The 14564-nt window shown below is 40.6% G+C and overlaps 1 protein-coding gene across 1 annotated transcript in view; it reads right to left on the bottom strand.

Annotated features, from left to right (window-relative positions):
* pik3c2b (phosphatidylinositol-4-phosphate 3-kinase, catalytic subunit type 2 beta) overlaps nucleotides 1-14564 on the bottom strand; it is a 172282-nt gene that overhangs the window by 46927 nt on the left and 110791 nt on the right. Inside the window, exons 18-21 of the mRNA XM_073030650.1 lie at nucleotides 13309-13403; nucleotides 5012-5192; nucleotides 3908-4015; nucleotides 113-205 (exon numbers count right to left, since the gene is read on the bottom strand). Of these exons, the coding sequence (XP_072886751.1) occupies nucleotides 113-205; nucleotides 3908-4015; nucleotides 5012-5192; nucleotides 13309-13403 (477 nt within the window). The remainder of the gene's footprint in view (nucleotides 1-112; nucleotides 206-3907; nucleotides 4016-5011; nucleotides 5193-13308; nucleotides 13404-14564) is intronic.

Raw genomic sequence — 14564 nt, 5'->3', positions numbered from 1 at the left:
AGCCATGAAATCATCGTCTTTAGATGAATTGCACTCTTTGGCCATGTCCCAAGTGACTGGCACAGATTCACTCACAATGTTTCAAAATGTGTCCCAAATTAGATAAACTTACCTTAACAATGATGTCAATGTTATCCCCCAAAGGGTCTGCATTGATGAAGGAAATCTTCAGAGGCACAGCATTAGAATTGAAGAAAGAGCAAGCCTGCAGATGCAAAAATAATAACCACATGTCACGTGGTAGTATCCAGGTTTCCTTCAATCAGTGGGGGCTGGGGGTGACACCATAGCGTAGCGGTTAGCACAAAGCCTTACAGTACAGGTGATTGGATACAATTCTTGCCGCTGCTGTAAGGAGTTTGTACCTTCTCCCCATGACTGTGGGTTTACTCTGTGTGCTCCAATTTCCTCCCATAGCTCAAAGACGTACTGGTTGATAGGTTAATTAGTCATTGTCATGTGATTAGGCTCAGTTTAAATCAGGGGATTGCTGGGCATCATGGTTCAAAGGGCCAGAAGGGCCTATTTCACACTGAATCTTAATAAAGAAATAAATTTTTGCAATCTAAATCAGTACAATGCTTTTCAATTGGTACGATGGATAATCAAAGGCAGGGTGATAACCATAGACACGGTGAATCAAGTCTCGCAGGCAGCCCTTTCAACTATAAAGGGAGAACAATGAGGGTCCCTCTTTCAGACAGTCACCCTTCATCTAACAAACAAATCAAGGGCTGTATGCAATGATTCAAAGTTGATTGGAAGGGGAAACTAGCAGGAATGACAGCAGGGATGATTGGATTTTCTGGGGGTAATTTAAGAGGCACAGGATAGATATATCCCCAAGATGAATAAGGAATCTAAAGGGAGGACGAGGCAACTGAGAATGACAAGGAAGTCAAAGACAGCATAAAAGCTAAAGGGAGGACATATAATATGGCAAAAATACTTGGAAGTTAGAAGATTGGGAAGCTTTAAAAAACTAACTTAAGGCAAATAAGAAAGCCATAAAGAGATAAAAGATGAAACACGAAGGTAAGTAAACCAATAACAACAAAGAGGATACCAATAGATTTTTTATTTCAGATATACAGTATAAAGAGTAAAAGAGGTGAAAATGGATATTAGATCGATTGAAAATGACACTGTTGAGGTAGTAATGGGGAACAAAGAAACGACAGACAAACTTAAGTATTTGCATCAATCTTCACTGTGAAGAACACTACCAATGTGGCAGAAATTCATGTGTTGAGGGGGCAGAAATGAGTGTAGGTGCTTTTACTAATGAGCAAGTGCTTGGCAAGCTGAAAGGTCTGAAGGTAAATAAGTAACCTGGACCAGGTGGACTACACCTCAGGGTCCAGAGACAGCTGAAGAGATTGTGGAATCATCAGTAATGATCTTTCAAGAATCACTATATTCTGGAATAGTTTCAAAGGACTGGAAAATTGCAAATATCATTCCACTCTTTAAGAGCGGGAGACAATTACAGGTCAGTAGTTGGGAAGATGTTGCAAGTCATTATTAAGGTTGAGGTTTCAGGGTTCTTGGAGGCACATGAGTAAGGAGGCCAAAGTCAGTATGGTTTGTTGGAATTTTTAGAGGAAATAACAGGCAAGACAGACAAAGGAAAGTCAGTGGATGTTGTTTACTTGGATTTTCAGAAAGCCTTTGACTAAATTTTGCACATGAAGCTGCTTAACAAGATAACAGCCCATGGTATTACAGGAAAGATACTAGCAAGGATAGACGATTGGCTGATTTGCAGGAGGCAAAGAGTTGAAATAAAGGTCGTCTATTCTGGTTGGCTGCCAGTGACAAGTGATGTTCCACGGGGGATGGTATTGGGACTGCTTCTTTTCACATTTTATGTCAATGATTTTGATGAGAGGGACTTTCCTGCCTGCCCATCAACCTTTCTCTGGTGCTCCTTCTCCTCCCCACATCCTTTTTCTTTCTTCCATGGCCTTCTGCCCTTCACCAATCAACTTCCTAGCTCTTAGCTTCATCCCTTCCCCTCCAAATTTCAACTGTCTCCTGGTGTTTCTCTCTTCCCCTCCCCCCACCTTTCAAATCTACTCCTCAGCCTTATTACTCCAGTCCTGCTGAAGGGTTTCTACCTGAAACATCGACTGTACTTTTTTTTCCATAGATGCTGCCTGGCCTGCTGAGATCCTCCAGCATTTTGTGTGTGTTGCTCAGATTTCCAGCATCTGCAGATTTTCTCGTTTGTGTTGATGATGGAATTGACAGCTTTGTGGCCAAGTTTGCGGATGATATGAAAATAGGTGAAGTAATAGGTAGTATTGAGGAAGCAGGGAGGCTGCAGAAGGACTTCGACAGATTAGAAGAATGGGTAGATGGAATTCAGTGTGGTAAAGTGTATGGTCATACATTTTGGTAAAAGGAATAAAGGCACTGACTATTTTCTAAATGAGGAGAAAATTCAAAATTCAGAAGTGCAAAGGGTCTTGGGAATCCTTTTGCAGGATTCCCTAAAGTTAACTTGCAATTTGAGTTGGAGGTAGGGAAGGAAAGTACAACGTTAGCATGCATTTTGACAGGATTAGAATATAAGAGCAATGATTTGATGCTGAGGCTTTATAAGGCATTGGCCAGACAGTACTTGGGAGTATTGTGAGTGGTTTTGGGTCCCTTATTTAAGAAAAGATGTGTTAGCATTGGAGTGGGCCCAGAGGTGGTTCACGAGAATTATTCCAGAAATAAAAAGATTAATATATGAGGTGTGTTTGATGGCTCTGGACCTGGACTTGGTGGAGTTTAGAAGAATGGGGGGACATCTCATTGAAACGTATTGAATATTGAAACACCTAGACAGAGTGGACGTGGAGAGGATGTTTCCTATAGTGGGCAAGTCTAGGACCAGAGAGCACAGCCTCACAATGGAGAGATGTCCATTTAGCACAGAGATGAGAACGGATTTCTTTAGCCAGACGGTGGTGAATCTGTGGAATTCATTGCCACCAAAGGCTATGGAGGCCAAGTCATTGAGTATATTTAAAGTAGAGGTTGATAGGTTCTTGGTTAGTTAGAGGATCAAAGGTTATGGGGAGAAGGCAGGAGAATGGGGTTGAGAGGGATTATAAATCAGCCATGATGGAATAGCAGATCTGACTCAATGGGTCGAGTGGCCTAATTTGGCTCTTATATCCTATTTGTTGTAGGATTCAGTTGTGAATGGCAGCTTTCTAGTATCCCTCCTTCTTAAGTGAAAATGATTCACCAGCAAGGTTTGACCAAGTGCTGACAGACTGTTTGCCTAAGAGAAACACCAGTCAGGATTACACCTTGCCAATACTCACGCAAATATACTTCCTGGCGGCATTCACTGAATGATGACCCATGAACCTGATCCTTTCAAGCTTTTGTAACTCTACACCTAAGCTGCTGAGAACAATTGCAGTGTCCTTTACCTGCTGGAACCCATGTTCAATACAGATGATTCAGGGCTTAAACAGCTCATTACAGTTCCCCAAAACATTTTCAACTAAACCCTTTACATCCTCCATAATGATGTTACCATAGACTGGATTGTGTTGTGCTGAAGACTCCATAGTTATTGTGGCAGTAACACATTACAAACCATTCATTGTACATGCAAACCCCAATGACCTATTCTTGGATCATTTTATTCAGGCATAACAAACCAGTCCTTGATGCAGAATTGCTGCATGTGTGATTCTGGCCTGGAACTGATGAGAAGATGTATTTCCAAAGGGGATCGGGAAAAAGTGGGAGAGCCAGGCATGATGGGTCACACCATGTGGGTGGTCCAATTCCAAATGACTGAAAAAAATCCTTGGAAGTTTAGTAAACAGTTCTAAAAGAAGCAGAAATGAGAGCGAGAAGAGAATGATCATACTGACATCTGCAGAAAATTACATACCTTTGGATTTACTCCTTTGGCTAAAAGACTGGGGTTTAAAGGCAAACGACAATGATTCTGAAAGCTGAAGAACTGTTGCACTACCTCCATGTTTTCACGCAGAACAGTCTGCAGAAGAGGAAAAAAAAATTTAATGAATTTCATTCAGAATTCCTGTTATGTTAAATCTCAGGCAGTATGCAATACACTAGTTACAATGCAAAACAGTCTAAATCCCCAAGCATATACATCTTACGAGGAAAGATTGATCAGACTAGGGCTTCTCTCTTTGGAGTGAAGGTAGATGAGAGGCAACATGATAGAGGTGTACAAGATGATGAGGCATAGATTGAGTGGTTGGCCAGAAATTGTTTTCCAAGGACGGAAATGGCTAATACAAGGGGGCATAATTTTAAGGCGACTGGAGGAAAGTATAATGGGGGATGTCAGAGGAAAGATTTTGTTATTTTTAAAAAATATACACAGAGTGGTGGGTGTGTGGAACACCCTGCCAGGGGTGGTGGAAGAGGCAGATACATTAGGGACATTTAAAAAGCTATTAGATAGGCACATAAATGATAGAAAAATGGAGGGCTATGTAGGAGGGAAGAGTTAGACTGATCTTAGAATTAGAATAGGTTAAAAGGTTGAGACACCATTGTGGGCTGAATGGCCTGAACTGCGCTGTTGTGTTCCATGTTCACACACTGCTCTTTGCTTAGACTGTGTCAATGCTGTCTTCCAGAAGAGGGAGATCAACCAGCAAGACCAGAAAGGTAGACAGAGCAAGGAGGATCAAGCCCAGCTTTTTCAGGAAATCCTAATGCATTTCAGAGGGTTACAACACTTGTCTCTTCTTTTCTGTCAAAGTTTAGTACAAATCAGAAAAGCAATGGAACTTGGAGATTTAGCTCAAACTTTTTATATTTAAGTCAACGACATTTTAAAGAGAAAAGAGGCGGCATTCTGACCAGGGGAAATTTAACTGCAGATGGTATTGAACAAACTAGTATGTGGCTCTACAAGCCTTTGGTGTAATTATCTAGTATGAAGTTTGTGCTCTGAAACCGTCCTAAACAAGCAGGGCAAAAAGGTCAATATTCGATCATCCCTGCGTGTACTGACCTGGCGAGCTGACAGAGTGGTGTCTCTGACCTTCTGTGCTATCTTGGCCAGAATCTGGACGAGTTTGGTCTGTTTATCAAACTCTTCCCTCATGCCCTTCCCCACACAGCATAGCAAGGCTCCAAGAAGATGCTGGTATCGAGCATTGAAATGGGAGTCATTCAATGCATTCTTCAGTAACCTGGAAAGAAATATTTTTAAAAAATTAAGCACAAATAACATTACAAAAAAAGGGAAAAATTAAACTGAGAAAGTCACATGATAGAGAGAATAAAATTTTCACAAACTTTGCTCCATATCCTAAATATCAATTGGTATTCTGTTAATTGCAGCCCATTGTATGGTATTTCAACATTAAATATATTATTAAATTAAGATAAGGAGACTACAATCTGATTACCAACTGCACACAAGAGCAGAGCAAGGGGACTACAGGCACATAATGGTTACTGATAAGACTATAAGACATAGGAGTAGGCATTCGTCACATTGAGTCTGCTCCACCACTCCATCATGGCTGATTTATTAACTCACTCAACCCCCATTCTCCTGCCATCTCCATGCAATCTCTGTGCCCTTAAACATCAAGAAACTATCTACCTCTGCTTCATGCATACTCAATGACTTGACCTCTATGCCATCTGTGGCAATGAATTCCACAGACACACAAACTTTTAGCTAAAGAAATTCCTCCTCATCTTTATTCTAAAGGTAAGTCCCTGTATTCTGGGCTATAACACCTGGTCCTAGACTCCCCCACTACAGGAAACCTCCTCCCCACATCCACTCTCGGCCTTTCAATATTTAATAAGTTTCAATGAGATCTTCCTCGCTCTTCTAAACTCCAGCGAATACAGGCCCAGAGCCATCAAATGCTCCTTATACATTAGTCCAGGAATGAAGGGGATAGCTCCAATGCAAGCATATCCCTTCTTAGATAAGAAGCTCAAAATAGCCCACAATATTCCAAGTGTGGTCTGACCAATGCCTTTTAAAGCATTAGCATTCCATCCTTTATTTAGTCCTCTTGAAATGAATGCTAACATTGTATTTGCCTTCCTCACCACCAACTCAGCCTGCAAGTTAAGCTTTAGGGAATTCCACACGAGGTCTCCCAAGACCCTTTGCAGCTCGGATTTTTGAATTTGCTCCCGGTTCCGAAAATAGTCTATGTCTCATTCCTTCTACCAAATTGATTACCATACATTTCCCTACAGATACACAGAAGAAACTTTTAGCGACCGGAACCTTCAATCAGGAAGTAATCAATGTAAGCTGCATGATGCATTGAAGGAAAAGCTAAGCAGAAATGAGGAAGAAAGGAATGGTAAGAAATACCAACTGCATTAGTTGAAAAAACATGTTTGAAAGCTAACGTAGAGCATCACAGTTGCTTGAAGCCAGTGAACCACATTGCCACTGCCAAGTTGAAAATATCATGGAATAATGTACAATTTATTCCTGGTTGTCAGAAGCTCCTTATTAAGGACATTTATTACTGTCAAGATAACAATTGCAGTACTTTCTTCTTAACCCATACAAATCTCACACCCTACAACTAAACTTACATCTACTAAGGAGGAATGTCAGAATTACAAGGTCAAATTTGAATTTTTGTATTCCCACAAAATCTTTTCCAACCACCACCTAACATGGTTGAATACCCTTCCAGCCATTGTCTCCCTCTTACTGTACTTGTCCTGGTTTCAACATCCATCAATTCTGATTTAAGCTAATCAACCAAGAAATTCAGCAACACACACAAAATGCTGCTTGGCCTGCTGAGTTCCTCCAGCATTTTGTGTGCATTACTTTGAGTTCTAGTGTCTGTAAATTTTCTCATTTAAGAAATTCCGTCTCAGTTGTTTACCCTAAGTGTGCACACACAGCGGCTGTGCCTTGTCCTGAAGTCAAAGAATGCGAATTTTTGGAAGTGAAATGCAATGTGTCACTGATGCCATATTGCACGTTTACAATTATCATCAGTGTTTTAATTTCTATCCCTGGGACATTATCATCATCCATCCAAGTTTAGAATGGGGCGCAAAGTTTTGATATCACTGTGTTAGACAACATATTTACACACCTCCACAGTTTAGAGCTCCACCAAGTTTTGTTCTATCAGTGCAAATGCTGTGTTGCCTGAGGTTAGTAGATAATCACCTACTGAACAGTAGTCAGAGTAAGATTATTACACAAGCGTGTTACTGTGGGGCTTAGAATGTAGCTGCTGCTGACAATCAGCATCTTTTGGGTGTTAATTCTTTAGGATACTTTGCACTCACTACTGAAGTGACTTTATTTATTCTATGAGTGTGATGTGACCAGAGACAATCAAGGGAAAGGTGCCAATGTCTGCCACTGCATTCAATATATCAGTTCTAAGAGCTGGGTTTTTAGTCATGTTTCTAATAGCTAAAGCCAGCTTTTGTAAGGAGGAGACCGAAACAGGACATTGAGTTTTATATTAGTGCTGCTTCCTGCTCTTATACAGAACTTAAAGTTTCATCACCTCTGATGCCACTTTCTTCTGGTTTATCATTCCCTTCCCTTCTCAAATGCCCTATTTCAATTTTGGCAAGTGACTCATATTCATTATAAACTCACAACCAACCTGACTACACTTCTTCTCACACCTCATTCCATTCTTCTAGTTCCAACACTTCTGTCACATCTGTTCTAACAATGCCACCTTCCACACCAGTTTTCCTTTCCCCACCACGAGACTTGGTTCGTCTCCTAACTGCATTTGTCCCATTTCCTGTACATCTGTTCCCACTGCTTTTCCTCTTATCCAGAATAAGAATTACATTCCCTGTGCCCTTCCTCTGTCATCCAACCACCTCGTCCATCTTTCCCATTCATATTCTGAAATGACCGTGCCCTCAAAGTACAAAATAAATTTATTGATAATAAATAAGCATTGAGAACATGAGATGAAGAATCCTTAAAAGTGAGTCCAGTTCATGAATGGGGCGAGTGAAGTTATCCCCTCTGGTTCAAGAGCCTGATGGCTGAAAGGTAGTAATTGTTTCTGAACCTGCTGGTGTGGGTCCTGAAGCTCCTGTACCTTCTTCCTGATGGCAGCAGTGAGAAGAGAATATGGCCTGGATGATGGCGCCTCATTATAGGAAGGACGTGGAAACCACAGAAAGGGTGCAGAGGAGATTTACAAGGATGTTACCTGGATTGGGGATGCTGCTTTTCTGCAAAAGTGCTCTATATGGATGTGATCGATGGTGGGGAGACTTTACTTGAGATGGACTGGGCCATATCCACTACATTTTGCCCTGTATTATGCTCTGGACCAAAATTCCTTCTCTGACAGTGCCCTCTCTCCTTCTCTTTAGACTTCAGGAGACACCCACCATTCCTGTCAGCCATAGACCCAAACATTCTTCTAGGTGAAGTATAGTCTCCTCTACCTCATGGAAAAATGAATGCAGATTGGCTGACTACATTGGCAAACACTTCCATTCAGTCTGCAAGGCTAACCCAGTGCTTCCAATTACTTTGCACTCCACCCACCCCTACTTTCACTTCTGTCTTAGGCTTCCTACATTGTTCCAATAAATTCATCATAAGAACATCATCTTTCATGCTTTCATATTACAGCCAACGTCATGGAGAGATACAGAGGAACAGGTCCTTCATCCCATTTGAGCCCATGCCAACCATCAAGCCCTCACTTTTACACAAGGTAGTGGATTTGACACAGTACAGCACAGATAAAGCCCTCCCAACCATTGAGCACATCTACAAGAAACACTCTCATAGAAAAGCATCATCAGAGATTCACTCTGGTTGATCTTCCATTGATCCTGATATAGTTACTATTCTATAGATTTGCCGAGTATGCCCACAGGAAAATGAATCTCAGGGCTGTATACGGTGACATAAATGTACTTTGATAATAAAATTTACTTTGAACTTTAATCCTCTACAAGCCATTTTTATTATCTCCTGATTCCCATCAAGGGTTACCCCAGACACTGTATTATCTTGCTAATCAGCAGATGACTGAAGTTTGGGAAGAAAATGGAGAACGTAAAAGAATCCCACAGAGATACAGAATGTGCAAACTTTACACACAGCAACAAGGTTGTGACCAGACCCAGGTCATTGGAGCTGTGAGGTGGAGGTTCTGCTGGCTGTACCGCTGAGTGCCCTCCAAGATTCTCTACTTAATTCAGTAATTTCTTACTGACAATCAACCAGTCCAATCTATCTTACATATACAACTTCATTTTGCTGTTCAAGTAATTTCTGTTTTTAATTATCACCTCCAGCTCCCTCAGCTGCACCTTCACGACCCTTCTACTGCCAACATCACCACCATTTATGTCATTAAATTTTCCTTGATCCCCACCCTACGAGGATCTTCCTTTACTGTTTCTGAACTCCTCACTGCTTTGTTTGAAACTTAAAACTTGTTTCACTTCCGCTTTGTCCAATTCTGATAGAAAGGCATCTACTTCAGCACAGGTACATATTTTGGTCAGAATGGAAGAGATGGGCTATAGAGCCTGAATACCTCTATAACCTGAAAATTCAACCCCAGAAACCTTTCCGCGGATACCATCTTCTGAAAATCGCCGATATTTGCAAAAGTTTGACTTTCAAACAACTTGTTTTCATGACTTTGTCTGAAGGGATAAATATCAGCCTAGACTCTGATAGGAATCTCTGGTTGACTTTGGAATACTGCCATGGAAGTTTTCACATGCACCATGAGGGCACATGGAGTGTCTATTTAAGATTGCATATTACATAAATGCAAGCATAAAGTAATTCTCATGGAAACTTATGCACCCAAGGTCTCTTGTCATTACAGTCTACATGCAGGAGGAATAACATCAAATAGCACTCTGGGTACTCCTCGCTACTGGCTGATTAGTTTCCTTTTAAAATCAAGTTTATCAGGTTACTCAAGTCCTACTTCTTTTGATAGTAGTTCAGCAAACATTTTTTGAGAAAAAAGCTCCTGAAACTCACTGCATATTTGAGACATCACTATTTTCCGCCGTAGCTAGCACAAACATGAAAGTGAAACCCAGCAAGGTTGGGTTTAAAAGAGCCTTGATGATTAAATACGGGAACATTAACAGAACTGGTTAAAGCAAATCTTCTTAAAAGTTCACTCAAAAGATGATCAAAACTTTTTGTTCCAATTCTTGGAAAATATATTAGTCAACAGTATAATAATATTCTTGTTAAATTAGAGCTAGTTTAGAATTTATCTGGCCTTACATACATAGCATATACATTATCATCTGCACTCAGCAACCACTTTATTAAGTACTTAATAAAGTGACCACAGAGTGCATTTCTGATTCCGATCTGCTGCTGTAACACACCCACTTCAAGGTTCAATATGCTGTGCATTCAGAGGTGAAATTCTGCACACCACTGTTCTAACACATGGTTATTTAAGGTACTGAAATTATTTGAGTCTGAACCAGTCTTGCCATTCTTGTCTGACCTCTTTCATTAACAAGGTGTTCCCCCCCCCCATAGAACTGCTGTTCACTGGACATTTTTGTTTATCGCTCCATTCTGTGTAAACTCCAGAGATGGTAGTGTGTGAAAATCCCTGTAGTATCTCAGCTAATCAAACATCCCATCTAACACCAACATGGTCAAAGTCACTTAGATCACATTTCATCTCAAATCTGATGCTTGGTCTGAACAACAACTGAACCTCTTGACTGTGTCTGCATACTTTTATGCATGGAGTTGTTGCCACATGATTGACTAACCAGATATTTGCATTAACGAGGTGTACAGCTGTACCAAATTAAGCGGACACTGAATATATAGGTGACAGATGCTCAAAGCAGCAAGGGCCAGGTATTCATTTTCTACTTGGCCTTAAAGACACATTCCATTCTATATTTAGAGTGGTTAAACTGCAAAAGTATCAGCCAGAAGTTTTGTTTTTCCTTTCTGGTTTTGTGTCTGGAAGAATTCTTTTCAAACTCAGCCAACTCAATGACATCACTGCTGCCGAATGCCAGAAACCTCTGTGTTTAATATCAATAGATGTCGGCAGAATGGAAGCCCACACCACACATTTCTGAGGGCTTTGTTTTGTGATCCAAGTTGAGCACTGTTACTTCGCCACTGGCTCAAAAACTTAGCAAGTAAGATAGCCTCTGGAGATGTGCAATGATGGGAAAGGAATCACATGCAATCCTTAAGTACACCTAACATCACCTGGATGTTGCGTTGATGTTTCCAGTTCATTACTCAAGTATCCTGCCGGCTTACAAGACTTCACACCACTTTGAGAATTTACGGGCACCGCCCAGTTTGGCAAACGATAGCTCACCACTTAGTAGCGGCCTTGGCTGTTGACACCTGGTGCTGATTCCATCGGTGAGTAACGGGTGAAGTGGAAGGATGGAAATGAGAAGCTCAAGGTACACCACCAAATGAAAGGTTGAGTGAGATGGGGCTTTGCTGAAAGGCCAAGCAAGCCAGGGCTTTGCTCTTTGGAGTGATGGAGAATGAGAGGCGACTTCATAGAGGTGTGTAGGATGATAAGAAACAGATACAGTGGACAACCAGTGCTTTTCTCCCCCCAGGGCAGAAATGGATATTATGAGTGGTCATACTTTTAAGGTGATAGTTAGAAAGTATAATGGGGATGTCAGAAGTAGTTTCTTTTTAAAAATTAATTAATTACACAGAAAGGGCTGCATGTATGGAATGGGCTGCCAGGGATGGTGCAAGAGGAAGATACACTAGAGCTGGGGTTCCCAGCCTGGCATTAATGAACCCTATGCTTAATGGTATTGGTCTATGGCATAAAAAAGGTTCGGAACCTCTGCATTAGTAGATAGGCACATTGATGAAAGAGGGCTATGTGGAAGGGAAGCATTAGATTAAAACTTGGAGTAGGTTAAATGGTTGGCACAACATTGTGGGCTGAAGGACATGTACTGTTCTCTATTCAAGTGGGTATTAGTTCTGTTGGGAAATATTCCTTCAGAGTGAAGATTGAACGGTAGCAATTATAATTTCATGAACGTAGTTTTAAAAAAAAGTGACAATAGGCAAAATTAACATACAACACAATGATGGAATCATAATTCTGAACACCAGTCAAATTCCAATCTACATCATTGTTCAACACTGAGCTTGATTCAAGACTAGACATCATAATTAAGAGTCGAACTTCAGCCTACTACAAGATGGGTGACCGATTCCAAAGACACACATTACATTGATTGTACATATTGAACATTCAATGTGCAAGGTACATCAAACAATAGGTTTAGAGAAACTAAGATCACATTGAATATCGATGGGATTTGAGAAAGCTTCGCAGTTACAATCCTCAGTACCTGTTTTTGTAGAAGTTGGATGAGTGTAAATTGCTTCAGTACCCATCACTGCCTGCTATCCCACCACCATAATATTGTTGACCAAATGCATAAGTTCCCTGCTGTTGGATGTCTGTAATTTTCCTGATCCTTAAGGTTCTTCCGGAGGTACAGAATGGTGAACAGTCTTAATGATCGCTTATTTTAAAGTACAAACATATATACAAATACTAAGCAAACTAAGTAAAGAGCTGAGAAACAAAGCAGAGATGAATGAATAGCAAAGGAGCTGAAGATTAAAAGAAAAAGAAAAGATGGCACCTCTGAAAACTTCATCACTTTTATAATTGAGTTAAGGGAAATTCCTTAAGATAAAAATAAACCAAACACTGGTTGCACAATTATATCACTTGGGTAACGTGCTAATACTTAGCCAATGAAAAATGAAAAGGTATACATAGCTGCTATATAGTTTTCTGCCAGTAAGTGTGGAAAAATACATATGTTAAAAAGTACAAAATGATTAAACTACAACCATAGTAAAAGTACAGATTTTTTAAAACAATTTAAACTGCGTTTTAGTTTTGCATTAATTCATCTACTATCTTATAAAAAGTACTATAAAAAAGTGGTTTCCAACACCAGTGTCACACAATACATGGTTACTCAGTACCTCCAATTGTCCCATTAACTTCGTTGAAATGAAATACTTCTGTTGCAGAAAAGAACCTGAACGTCATTGGTCAAGGACAGTTTATGAAAAACTAAGTCAGAAGCGTTCTACGACTTTCTGACGACGTTCTACGACATTGGAATGTACATCTTCCCTAGTTCAAAAATCACATGGACCAGAACTACATGAGGAGAATTCTTCAGAAGTCCCAAAGCAACCTAAATGTATACGTCTCCATGTTTGTATTGATTCTGACCAAAATGGGGTAGATTGCAAGAGACAATCAACTTACGCACCAGTAGAGATAATGAGCAATTTTTACATCACAGATGGCTCTCCGCAGCAGAAACCGCACCAGGGGGCTGTCCAGGTAACACTCGAACTTCAGGGCCTGCAAGATGTCAAAGTACAGATCTCACAACAGCCACTAAAGGACTCCCTCCATTTTGCACCCATGGTCTAAATCATTGCTAAAGTAAAACTTCAGGTCTTTTTGAAACCCAGGTGAGTAAATGTGAACAAACATTTAACCCTTTCACAGCAGCTGTGATGCATCAGTTAGCCCAAAGTATCATGGATTGTTTATATTTTTAAATTCAAAATTCTTTGCCTTTGTCCTTCTAAAAAGCTTACAGTATGGTCAGATTTGCTCATCTCATTCCCACAGTATTATTAAAACAATATGCGTTTAAAAACTGAGTTCACTGGAGGCTGACGACATTTTGTTCTGGGATTAGAAGACTGTGTGTGTGTGCGTGTGCGTGCGTGTGCGTGAGGGATGAACAAGGCTTGTTTTGTCACTTGTTGTGTTTGATGTTGTTCTGAGCAATGCAGCCATGCAACGCTGACTCCAGGTTGTGTGGCGACGCTTGCAGGCTGCCCCAGCAATTCTTGGACGAGCTGGTTGCAAATGACGCATTTCAAAGCATGTTTCCATACAGACATGATAAATGAATTTGAATCTAAGCTGTAACAATCTGTATGGATGAGTTGGGCCACGCTGTATAATTCTGTCTTTATTTTGCTCTAATGCTTTGTTTTGGCAGTATTTCCATCCACTTTGTGTGCTCTTCCCTGTCTTGTATAATTTATATTCTGTGTTTTGTCTGTACGTACAGCAGGGGTTCCCAACCTTTTTTATGTTGTAGACCAATACTATTAAGCAAGGGCACTGTGGACCCCAGCTTGGGAACCCCCGATACAGTATTTGGCTACAATGCTACCGCAAGTTTTCACTGTATTTAGTGAAAATACACCTCAGTGTATTTATGCATATTGGACTTCACTCCACATGGCCTCTGCCTTTAGCAACTTAACTTACAAGCTCTCATCCTCAAGTACATTCTTTACAGCTAACACTTTCTGTCATCTTCCTACTGCAAGGTGATGGCATTAAATTGCTGGGATAGACTGAAATTATGTGTTCCCCAACTTAAGTGGTGCTGGAGCCCACTTTGACTGGAGGGTTTAACTGCAACATGAATCTTTTAAGCAGCAAATTCTACTTTGGAATATATAAAGTGAACCACATACACATTAAGCTGGTTGGGTT

The sequence above is a fragment of the Hemitrygon akajei genome, chromosome 27 (assembly GCF_048418815.1).
Source record: "Hemitrygon akajei chromosome 27, sHemAka1.3, whole genome shotgun sequence".
Lineage (NCBI taxonomy): Eukaryota > Metazoa > Chordata > Chondrichthyes > Myliobatiformes > Dasyatidae > Hemitrygon > Hemitrygon akajei.
The sequence above is the reverse complement of the archived record's forward strand: the minus strand, read 5'-3'. Positions and strand labels throughout refer to the sequence as shown.